The sequence below is a fragment of the Grammomys surdaster genome, unplaced genomic scaffold, assembly GCF_004785775.1.
Source record: "Grammomys surdaster isolate TR1022 unplaced genomic scaffold, NIH_TR_1.0 125701, whole genome shotgun sequence".
Lineage (NCBI taxonomy): Eukaryota > Metazoa > Chordata > Mammalia > Rodentia > Muridae > Grammomys > Grammomys surdaster.
The window spans coordinates 2,459,245-2,471,971 of record NW_021620536.1 but is presented as its reverse complement, the minus strand read 5'-3'; the positions used below and the strand labels follow the sequence as shown (position 1 = coordinate 2,471,971).

At 40.7% G+C, this 12,727-nt stretch overlaps 1 protein-coding gene across 1 annotated transcript in view; it reads left to right on the top strand.

Moving 5' to 3' along the window:
• Col24a1 (collagen type XXIV alpha 1 chain) overlaps positions 1-12,727 on the top strand; it is a 157,624-nt gene that overhangs the window by 125,354 nt on the left and 19,543 nt on the right. Inside the window, exons 34-36 of the mRNA XM_028788098.1 lie at positions 1,300-1,335; positions 9,346-9,381; positions 9,533-9,559. Coding sequence (XP_028643931.1) covers positions 1,300-1,335; positions 9,346-9,381; positions 9,533-9,559 — 99 coding nt within the window. The remainder of the gene's footprint in view (positions 1-1,299; positions 1,336-9,345; positions 9,382-9,532; positions 9,560-12,727) is intronic.

Here is a 12,727-nt window from a genome sequence, read left to right as displayed (position 1 = left end):
CTCTCTCTCTCTCTCTCTCTCTCTCTCTCTCTCTCTCTCTCTCTCTCACACACACACACACACACACACACACACACACACACACACAAATATCATGAGGGAAAATCAGGAGGGGTGGAGGCAGTGATGGAGACTAACAGTGAGGGTGCATAGTTATTGTGACGGAACGCGTAGCGGTAAAAAGAAAGAAGCTGAACAGTGTAACAGACAAGAGGGCAGAATGAGATGAGTGGATGTACTGTAACTTAGTCATTACAAGAACAACTGCAAGTAACAGGAACCCTGACCCAAACTGACTTATAGTAAGTACAGTAGTAAGGACAAAAGACTTCACATCTGATGAGTTTCTTAATTTAGTCACGAGTGCTCCGAGTCACCCTTAAGGTTGGAGATTTCTGATGTATAATTGACTGGCATTTGGCCATATGTGCACTCCTATACTGGTGGCAGGGAAGGAAGATGGAATTAATTGGGATTAATTGGGTTGAAAGATATTAGACTCTCATTTCACCATTTTTAGAGCCCCAGATAAAGTTGATATAAAAACAGCAGAAAAAATCATTTTTAAAAAACTGATCTAGAAAGCTCAGCTGTGGCTTACAGGCTGGGACTGTATATGTCTAGAAGTCTGAAACCTTTTTTTATAAACTTACCTTAAGTTTGAATTTTTAAATCTGAGTATGGAAAAATTATTCCCAACACACATTAAAGAATGAGAATAGAGCAGCTAAAAGCACTTGCCATGTAAACCTGCCAGCCTGAGTTCAGTCCCCGGACCCCACAGTGGAAGAAGAGAATTTACTACTGAGTGCTGTCCTCCAACTCCCACATATGTGCCCCACCTGAGCACATACAATAAATAAAATTAAATGGGAACAAAGAGAAAACAAAAGAGAATGAAGAGATTGCTCTAGAAACACAGATTTCAAAGGCAAAGAGAAACATATTGAAATTTAAAAATTAGAAGAATTTCCTTTCCAAATGTATCTGTGAATGAATGTCAGAGAGCTGTCCCAGCTTCACTGGCTAAGTAAGATCACTGTGGTGTTTCAGTTTCACTATGGGGTGGGCTTGGAGTGGTGAGCCCCAGCACAATCCGTCAGTATAGATTGTTTGATTGGTTTAGTTTTGTGGGAATTTCTGATTACTCAGAAAATCTAGGCGGTATATGAATTAACACATCTTCCTAGATAATGAGACCAAAGTACACAATGACATGTTTCTAAGTACAACCATTACTGCATCAAACAGACAATGGTCCCTAACACTGAACAACTATCTTTTTTCCCTCTCTTTTAGGGACCCAGAGGTGAAAAAGGCTTCAGAGGTGAAACTGTAAGTTTAACTAAGAGACAAAATTTGTGGTTACATCATCCCTTATTTCTCTGTGATAATCCCCAGGGAATCAAAGATCATGTTAGATTTGCCTGTCATGCCTGAAACTTGTGGACAAAAAAAAAGATTAAATTATAATTGTCAAGAAAAAGAAATAACTTGTATGGTACAATAGAGTGGGATCTGATGAGCCCTAAATGTGCTTAGGGACCTGCCAATTATAGTCTCCCAAGATCACTGTGTACACGAAGAGATGCGCCTTCTCCAGGGCCCAAGCAACAGTGCTGCCATGTCGTGTTCCACACACATGCTATGCCCAGCCAGTACTAATGACACTGCAAGGGAGGCTCAAAACATTAGCTTGTTTGTGGTGTTCCAAGACCAAGCTAGCTTCAAAGTTTTACTCCCCCTGTCTCCTCTCCTCTTCCTGAGGGCGTGGATGGTAGACATATATTTTTAATAAATTTTTTGTTGTATATTTGTTCAGTATACATAGTGGTAATGTGAGCTGTCTGTATATGTATAGAGATAGTAAAAAGGCCACCCCAGTTATGCAAATGGGCACATCCGCCATTTCCCACAGTTACCATCATTTGGTTGGGTTTTGCCACAAGAATGATTCATGTTGAACAGACTACAGCATCCCATGATGAGACAGTAGACGTGGAGTGAATTCATTACACTAATTAGCTGGACAGGGGAACATATGATATTAGACTTTTTCCCAACAGACAATATAGCAGGCAGATCGCATGTACATGGGAGGTCTTATCTCTCAGGCTGAGTAGAAATGGGAATGAAAAACAGGTTAGTGTTAGCTCACTTCCTATGGCTCCCTGGCTCTGTGTGTCTGGCTTATCCTAAGCACAGCAGCTGGATCATAAGTTTCCGTGAGGTCAAGAAACCTCAAGAGCCCATGGCGATGTCATAATGCAGGAATGTTATAAGCGTTTCATGTGAAAACCAATTACTTGCTCTGACACATTGAAAACTCAGTGAGTTATGGCTGTAATTTTAGATTTCTGATAAAAATATGGCATCTAGAATAAACAAGTTAGGGACCAGGCTGACCGTTCCCTTCAAAATGAAACATAGACCGAGCTTAACCCACTCAGAGAAGGGAGCTCTCACACGGCTGAAGGGTCCAAGAGCCAGGCCTGGAAGGTTCTGTAAAGCCAGGTGAGCCAATAGACAGTTATGATGTTTAGACACTGCAGTCTGATACCTTCCTTCTCCAGTTCTTTCTGCAGCCTCCTCACTAGTTCTTGTTCCTGGTACTTCTTTCTATACTGTGCCTTTAAACCCTTTTGTTTCTGTTCATCTGGACATGTCTAATTAAAGGCCATTTGCTTAGGCTGAACTTGGACACATCCTGCCCCCACCTTTGGAAACAATGCTTAATTCCCAGGACTGAACACAGTGCCCCTGTCCTGTAGCTTAGTTCTTTTCTTCGGAGGCCTCTTACCACTAAGTCTTTTCCTGAATAAGCCTATAGTATTAGATTCTTTTATAGTTTGTGACTAAAATATGTGGCATAGACAACTCAGAAAGGAAAGATTTTATTTAGTCATGGCTTCAAAGCGCTAAGTCTGAGATTGTTTGCCCCTGCCCCCCACCACACACACACACACACACACACACACACACACACACACACACAGAGGAGCAGAGCATGTGATGAAGAACAGTTGTCACGGCAGACAGGCAACAATGCTGAAAATCTTAGCACTCTCCTGATCTTGTACTTCTTTCATTCTACTGGTCCCAACCCACTCAAGATCAGTCAGTCATCACTGGTAATATCCTTACAGATATGTCCAGAGTTGTGTTCAAACACCTAACTGCTAATAAATATCAACCATCACACCACTGTGTAAGGGCAATGTCCCCCCGCCACCCAAAACTCTGTAGACTCCCTTAACCTAGTTCCTTGCTACCTTCTGTATTACATATATTTGTTGAGCATGTCTCCCTCACTAGGCTATAAGCTCCATAGAAGATCTTGCTTTTAGTGTTTGTTTTAGTGATGGGACCCCAATACCTGTCTTATAGTAGGCACTCATTAAGCAGTGAATTTTAAATGAGCCGTAAATATGAGTAACTGGAAGGTAAAGTCAAATGATTTAAGTATTATTTCAGTTTCTGAAATTAGCTTCCTGAGAATGGTCTGGAAGAGGACAGTGTACGTATTTGATGCCATCATTGATATCACTATTTTAATCTACAGCTACCTACCATCTTTGATAGCTGCAGTCCCTGGTCAATAGCACAGGTCCATAATGAAAACACTATTAACACTGGCTAGAAGAAAGAACACTAGGCTGGCTTGGGCTTGATCCAGTAATGACTCCTCTGTGATCGAAGCTGCTGTTATAAATTCCCCCGCACTGAAAGTTACTGGATTATCATCCTTGCATTTAAGATCCTGCCAGATCTTCTCTGTGATGCTATGCAAGTGGAAAATAAGTAAACCGCCTGGAAAAGCACTAGCAAAGGCACAGAATACAGAATTGACCTCAGTTCCCACCCCCCTATTACCTACCAGCACGGTCCATTCGTCTCACCTCTGCCACCAACACTCAGTCCGTATCCCACGCTATCAACCCCAGTTCTGAGCATCTTTTCATTGATTCTGTCCACCGAGCCCACTGCAATTCATTCTTCACGTACAAGAGATGTTGTCAAGGAACAAAACCTTGACCTCAACCTTCCCTGACTCTTACACTCCGAAGAAAATCTAAGCTCCGCCCCCTCATTTAAAAAGCCCTACATACCTCTATTTTCCTTCCAGTCTCAAGACACAGTACATCCTCTACTAGAGGCTCTCACTTCCTTCTCTTCTCCTGAATGTGTCTTCTTGTTACCCAGAAATCCCTTTCGCCTGCTCAACAAATGACTGCTTTATCCCAGGATCCTGATCTCTGCTCAAATATCATCTGGGAGATGTTTTCCCTTGCCATAGGATTGTGCTTATTGTTGAAGAAGTTTTACATCCCATGCACCATAACTCTGTAGATTCCAGAATTGGCTGGAAATGAGTTCTTCCCACCTATAGGGCTCTGTTTCTATATATCCATGTAAGAGAGATTTTTTTTCTCTATTCTACACTTGGTCCTTGTATGGCTGACTATGGGTTTTGTTTTTAAACTCTGGAACTCATGTATATATTCTGTAAATAGCTCCAGATTGAGGTGTCCTAAGAAATCTGCTCACAGGTAGTATGTAGGAGTACGTAGGAAACCCAAATCTCTTGTGTTTCTGATAAATTAATTTTGAATAGTTAAAAATATTTTCTGACTTCCCTGGGATTCCAAAACACTCTTAGGACAAAATTAATTAATTTCAGATGAAATTTAAAGAGCACTGTCAGAAATAATAGAGTGAAATTATTTTAAAAGAAAAATATTAACTTAGACCAAAAATAACATTCTATTATCTCTCTTCTGGATTTGGCAGAATGTCAGAACTTAAAACATAACTTAACATGACAGAAGTAGGAAAACATAAAAAGAGCAATTCCCCACAAATTTTAGGAAGGGTGCTTCATTTTTGTAGTATGTTATGACAAGACTCTAAGTCAGCATTGCTTTATAGCTTTTTGAGTATGAGAATTATCTTATTTCCTTTAATTTGGTTTACACATTATAAGAAAACTAATGTATAAAAAAAGATCCTACATTTTAAAGTTAAGAATTTAAGGTGCTGGAGAGGTGGGTTGGGTTAAGAGTGCTTGCTGCTCTTCCAGAGGACCCAAGCTCAGTTCCCAATATCCACATTAAGCATGTCATAACTACCTGTAACTCCAGTTAAAGAAGATTTATCACCCTGTTCTGGCCTTGATGAGCAGCTACACTCATGTGTACACACACATGTACACATATTAAAAAGGAAAGAATTTAAAATATATAGATGCATATTTTATTCCTAGATTATATAATTCATTCAAATGAAAAATAATACAACTTTTTGATTCAACTAGAAGTTCCCCTACACCTATATGAACTTCAAAATTGAAATGTTTAACTCATACTCATGGGTATAGCACATTTCTCCAGTTATAAAAGATGAAGGATACTCTTTTTCTTTTAAAAAGGCTTTAAAAACCACAATTCTTATTCTATCTATCTACTCTCTGTGGTGTGTGTGTGTGTGTGTGTGTGTGTGTGTGTGTGTGTGTGTGTGGTGTGTGTGTGTGTGTGTGTGTGTGTGTGTGTGTGTGTGTGTGTTTTCAAACCTAGAGCTTTAATCATGCTAGGCAAGTACTCTGCCAGTGAGCTACATCTCCAGCCTGAAAACCAAACTCTCAGATGGGCCATGAAAACCATGCTCACCGAGCCTCTTATTTTTCAAATGAGATCTCTGTGATCCAGTTACAAAGATCAGGACCTAAGTCACTGCATTCACAAACACTGTCTTCTCAGAAGTCACAGAGCCTCTCAGACAACTGAAGGATGGGAGCTTCTCGGTAAGGGAGCTACAGAGAAATGATGAGCCACAGGGCAGCTTGAGGAGCAGATTCCTAACTTGACGTCAGGCTCCAAACCTTTGAATCCACTGATGCCATCCTAGCACCACTGATGTTCAATAAATCTTACTCCACAGCCCCCAAAAAGATATTTAGCAAAGACTAGAAACACTCTCCAGTTGTCACAACTAGACAAGAGAAACACACTCATGACAGTTGGAAGATGGAGAATAGGCATCCAGTAATAGAAGTCCCCAAGTTTAAATGGAAAAACCACTCTAAAACTGAACCAGCTTAAGAGAGGCTCTGCCAGAGCCTGACCAACACAGATGCAGATGATGCTCGCAGCCAATCACTGGACTGAGCATGGGGTACCCAATGGAGGAGTTAGGGAAAGGACTGAAAGAGCTGAAGGGGTTTGCAGCCTCATAGAAAAAACAACAATATCAACCAACCAGACCTCCCAGAGCTCCCAGGGACTAAACCACCATCCAAAGAGTGTACATGGAGGGACCCATGGCTCCAGCTGTATGTGTAGCAGAGGATGGCCTTATCTGGCATCAGTGGGAGGAAATGACCTTGGTCCTATGGAGTCTTGATACCCAAGTGTAGGTGGATGCTAGAGCATTGAGGCAGGAACGGGTGGATGGGTGGGGAAGCACCCTTATAGAGGCAGGGGAAGGGGATGGGATAGGGATTTTGTGGAGGGGAAAGCAGGAAGGGAGACATTTGAAATGTAAATAAATAAAACAATCAATTTTAAAAATTATGTATATATATTATATAATATATAATAATATATATATATATATATATATATATATATATATATATAAAATCAGGAGATATATATTTATTTATATATATCTCCTGAGATAAATGACAACTTCATTTACAGAAAGGTTAGGAAATAAGGAGTTTTTATAAGGGAAAGACCACATACTCAGATTCAAGGTCACACACTAGCTTTCTTAAATCAAATGATAAGCTATGATATTGTTCAAATAAAATTCATACAAATTATGGGATGGAACAGAAAGAACCCGGCATAATTTAAACAGAATGGAAGCTTCCTGTACAGCCACTCAAACCATTACCACAGCTGTCTCCAGGAACGTGGTTGGCCTCAGGAAAATGACAGTTTATCTACAAAGCCCTGTATGCAGTAGCTACAAAGCAGATAAACTTCTTAGTGGTGTTAGCTGAAGGAGTAAGGGAACTAACAACACGCCATGTGCTTGGAATCACAGTTTGTTTGCTTGCTTGACCTGCTCATGCCATTGTTGCGTTAGGTTGCCGTGCCCTCTCTTGTTGCCTGTTAAGCCTTTCATTGGATCATATTTGTGGTGAACTAACTTACTCTGAGGAAGGAACAAACTGAAATGAATTTGGTAGTGTCAGCAGTAAGAAGACTTTGCTCATTTTTCTATGGTACATTCTTCTTTTGGAATCAAATATAGGATAGATGTTTTGTACTGAACCATCAAAGAGATTTTGTAAATGTCAGAAACATGTTAAGTGGTTCAATTGCACAGCTGTTTACTATTTTCACAGGGATGATTCAGAATGGATCAAATTCACTCTAACCTCGGCATGATTTGAACTTAGACTGTCACTAATGATGACATTCCTGCAAATTAGCAGGCAGCTTCTGAGGACAGCTTTTGTTGCTCTCTGATTAAATTTGTATGCATAAAAAAGTAAAATAAATTCGTAAGCACAGACCATGCAAACGATGAAATGTCTATCAATCATAGTGAGAGTTCTCTAGCCTACTTCACAATAAAACCAGGGTTAACAGTCTTAGCAATAAAGCATACTGAGTATGAAGCCAGTTACGGTATCAGCATTATTTGAAACTGGCTGGATATTAATTCTTCTTTTTGCCATCTTCGAACTATAATCTGAGCCTGACTTAGTATGATATTAAAATTCAATTCACCATCAAATAAACTAACTTTGAGCAGATGTGTAAGGCATGAACAGTGATTGCCGTTAGTACATTTTGAAAAATGTCAGCATAACCTTTGGCATCTAAATATACCCATGTAGCCTTCCTACTTTCTAAACTAATAACACTCTAATGTTGTTCAATTATGTCATAAGAAATATTGAGCATCTAGTATGTATCTGGCACTATATTCTTGTTCCAGAAAACTAAAAAAGCAACAGACGTTTTGTCAAACCTTAGGTACTTTCCAAACTGGTAGTTAGCTGAGGAGAAGGGAAGTGATGTGCCAGGTAGTTGCAGTGGATGTAGAGTTTTGAGTAACATTGAGAGAGAAATGAGCTTTCTACCTGTCTCAATGAAAAGAATGGGTAGTCAAGAGTGTGTGCAAGAGAACTCATTGATGAAGAACTTGGGGTGCTGGGCATGGTGGTGCATACCTACGATTCCTGTACTAGGGAGGCTGGTGCAAGAGAATTGGGAGTTTGAAGGCAAATGGGTTACAGAGAGAAAACCTACAGGAAGAAAAGAATAAATGAAAAGAAGATGGGGGGGGAGAGAAGGGTAGGAGGAGGCTTTAGAGATGTGCAGGTAGCTGGCTATAGAAGGTATAGGGGATGTGATGATAAGGACCACACCTTGAAGAGGAGGCAACGGGATGAGGTGTCTAAGAACATCATTTCTGTACTCAGCTGGCTTACCTTTTGGTCTTACCTCTGTTGCTCATTCACTGGTTGCTCAGTTGTTCCACTTTCTAGGGTGTGATACGGAAATACAGCACACAACTTAGCTCGTGGATGGAGCTCGGTGTAGAGTGGTTAAGCCACGATGTTAAGAAGTGTATGCTTTGCCTCTAAATGAGAGCCATTGGATGTCTAGTGAATGATCAGATTCCAATTTCTAAGAAGACTGTCATTAGTGTAACAGATAGGCCGATCTATTCCTGGTTTACAGAATGTCCGCTTCTTCCTTTATCGTGGCATGAAGAGGAGCAGGTCATCTTGGCCTCTTCTTCTAAGGGCACTAATCAATCCCTTTATAGACAGTCCACCTGTATGGCCCAGTTACCTCTCAAAAGCCCCATTGCACCCCAAAGATAGAAGCTAGAATATTACTCAGAGGTTGGAGGTCACGGGAATTAGACCATAACATGTGATTTACACTGAAGATGAAGAAGTATCTTGGAGATGTTTGGAGGGACACAACTTAGAGATATACGAAGTAAGACAATATATAAAAACAATGAGGGTCCCAGCTTTGGTGGTTAGGTGGGTGCTAACAGAAATAGCTTAGGCTGAATTAAGATTTTTATGCCATAATTTATTTAATTTGTTAATATGAACAAACAGTCTCCCACCACACATGCACACATACACACACACACACACACACACACACACACACACACATATATAAATTAAATTTCCAGATTATTCAGAATTGTGGGTCATAGTTAATGAACAAGACCTTTTAAATACAGAATCAGTTGTGAATATGTGATCTGCACAACGTCAACAGGCAACAGCAGAGACTGGATCTTGATTGATACCAAATCTGAAGAAATCTACATATTGTGCTTTGTCTTCATTTCTTTTAGGGTCCCCAAGGACCAAGAGGTCAACCAGGACCCCCTGTGAGTTCATTTACATTTATATCTGTTTGCCATTGATGAACATACAGTGCCTAGTCTGGAGATATATACTAACTGGGTTTTGTTTTGTTTTGTTTTGTTTTGTTTTGTTTTGTTTTGTTTTGTTTTGTTTTGTTTTGTGATTATGTTTCAGGGTCCACCTGGAGCACCTGGTCCACGAGTAAGTCTTCTTGGTTGGTTTTATTCTGTTCTGTCTCAGAATATTAACTCTGTGTGTGTGTGATATGTGCGTGTGTGTTGTATTGCATGTGTGTGTTACATGTGTGTGTGTTGTATGTGTGCATGTGTGTATATGTGTATGTTGTGACATACATACATATATATATATACACACACATATGTGTGTGTATTGTATTGCATGTGTGTATGTTATATGTGTGCGTGTGTTATAGGTGTGTTGTGGATGCCAAAGGAGGATGTCAGCTCTCCTTGTTCAATCCACCATCTTATTCCTTTGAGACAGGCCCTCTCACTGAACTTGGGACTCATAAGACCCAGCAATACATCTGTCCCTGCTCCCACAGCTGGGGTTTGCAAACTTGCTCACCCATGCCTGTTTCACATGGGTGCTGTGCTGACCCAAGGCTTTACGCTTGATGGCAAGGGCTCTTATCCACTGAGCTATCCCCCCCCACCATGTGAACCTTGAACTGTTAGTCATCCTATCTTTCTGGTACACCTTAGTTCTCAGTAAGCTAACCAGCCATGATAACTTGAAATCCAAGCCCCATATTTCTTATCTAGAAAAGGGCAATTTCATTTCCTGCTTTTTTTTTTGGTTCATTTTGCACATTGAACAGTAGAAAATCATCCAGCACAGGATAGTACATAATAGACACTCCATTTCTTCTTCTTTCTGGGATTTGGCTCTTCATTTTAAATCTTTTTTTTTAACCATAATTCTTTTCTTAGGTTTTACATGAATCCTTGTCAGTTGCTAGTGTCTGGAGAAGCCACCAGATGGTTCATGTGTTTACTTTTGATCTCACTGCTGCAGCCTAAAACGTGCTAGGCTTATTTTAAAATCACATTTCTATTTCTTTGGCTATTATCTCTGATATTTCAATATTCTAAGTTTAGAGCTTCTATCTACTGTGTATTCTAAAACTCCTTTGACCCCTGCTTCCTATATAGTGTCTCCATACTCCCCCTATCTTAGCCATACCTCATCTGATTGGTCTCCTGGTCACATACAGTGGAAAGTGATCACATTTCCTTCCCAGTTGACAGCCACTCTTTGCTCCAAGTAATGGTCAGCCTGATGTCTTCCAAGCCGTAATCATTACCACATGTTGTTCTCGGGTCATTTACATCATGATAGTTCTGGATAGCTGTTCACGGTGTTCCGTGCTCAGCAGATTCAGAACTCTGCATTTCCCTCAGTCTTGCTCTGCAGCTGGGAATAATTTTCCAGCGAGTGTCATGGATCCTTCATACACACTATGCCTCACTGATCCTCCTGGTCCTCTACGCCCTTGCAGTACAAGGACTCCAGCTGTCTTTTGTCCCTGTCCATTGCCTCCCCGCCTTATGGTGGCTTTGAGAAGTCATGGCTGTCTTCCTGAAACCAAGTTCAGAGGAGTCACAAAATGAATGGCAAACTAGAAAGCTGTAGAGAAAATGACTGTAGTTGTAGGTGACATGTCCCCTGGTCTCAGCTGGAAGATCAACAAGTTGCTTTACAACTACGATGAAGGAGACACGTGAACATTTCCTTCTCTGAGAAAATAAATACGGATACGAATATATACTTTGAGGAATTAAGAGGCTTAAATGGGAGATAGGCTTGACAAATGGGTTCCCCATAAATGTTAGATTTGATTCCTTCTTTTCCTTCTCCCTCTGCTCTCTCTTCCTTATTCTTGTCAAATGTGAGAGCACATGTCTTCACACTGTCTGCAGAGACCAATGCACAAACAGAATCCAGCATTTGTGCAGAAGGAATAACTGTCATGGCCTCCCTAAAACCTTCCTAATCCATCCCCCCACTGCACCCTCAGATAGAATCGATAGCTCTCCCTTCTTCAACCATCCTTTTTTTTATGTTTGTTTCCCATTTAAGTCCTTAATATGCGCTTGATAAATATATATGTCATGTCTGCGCGCACACACACAACAACAACAACAAAAATCATACATCATGCCTCTCAGACTACTTCAGCATGGATTCTCTAAGGAAAAGGTTTTACTTGGAGATGACAGGGTTAGAAGCAGAGCCTGGGCAAGCACAGTTACACGTGAAGTCATGCTGTAGCATTCATACTCAAGAAGCAGGGGATCACAAATCCAGGGCGAGCTGGACGACATTGTGTGACTCTCTCAGAGAAACAAAAGTAAGGCTTAAAGGTCCTCTCAGTAATTATCCAGCAACCTTCAATGTACAAATTTTGTTCATTATTCCATGGAAGATGAAACCTATTGAGTGACCCTCTTACAATATGCCTTTGTAATAAAAATACAATTAGATAAATGTATAAGAAATAGACCTGGGGAGACAGCTCAGTGGGTGACAGTGCTTGCTATGAAAGAAGATCTGAGTTCAAATCCCCAGCCCCCGTGTAAAAAGGCTAGACATGGATACATACAAGTGTAACACGGCATTGAAAGGATGGGCATGTCTACATCTACAGTTATATGTTCTAAAATGATAAAACTGGTGACTTTTATGCTACACGGATCTTACCTTAGTAAAAATCAACCACACACACACAAAAAAAACTCAGTACATCATTAGTAGAAAGACTGAAATGGTTTTGCAAAGCCATTTTGTCCATTGTGAATCTTGTCGTGGTGTAAAAATTTCTTTGGGACAAGATGAAAGAAGCTTGACAAGCTGGAACTCAGTTTCTATTCCCGGCCCTCCATCAAAGGCCATGGAATTAAGCTAACTCACAGCCCTGCAGTAGAACGGAAAGCTAATGCTTCAGGAAATGCAGTGTTTGTGGATGATGGTGTGAGTGTAAGGGTCTATTAATGACTAGACCTCAGTGTCTGAGGTATCATACTTACAAATCAATGAGGAAATCTACCCCTGGATGCTAGAAGATACCCCTGGACGCTGGATTCATGTGCCAAAGGGAGGAACAGGATGAGAATTTGTGTGGGTGTGCCTGCATGTGTGTCTGTGCATGCATGTGTGTGGGTGTGGGCATGTGCATGCGTGTGTGAGTGTGTGTATGTGAATGTGTGTGTATGTGCCTGTGTGTGTGTCTATGTGTGTGTGCAAGTGTATGTGTGAGTGTGCATTTGAGTGTGAGTGCAAGTGTGTATGTGCACATGAGTGTGTGTGTGTGTGTGTGTGTGTGTGTGTGTGTGTGTGTGTGTGTGT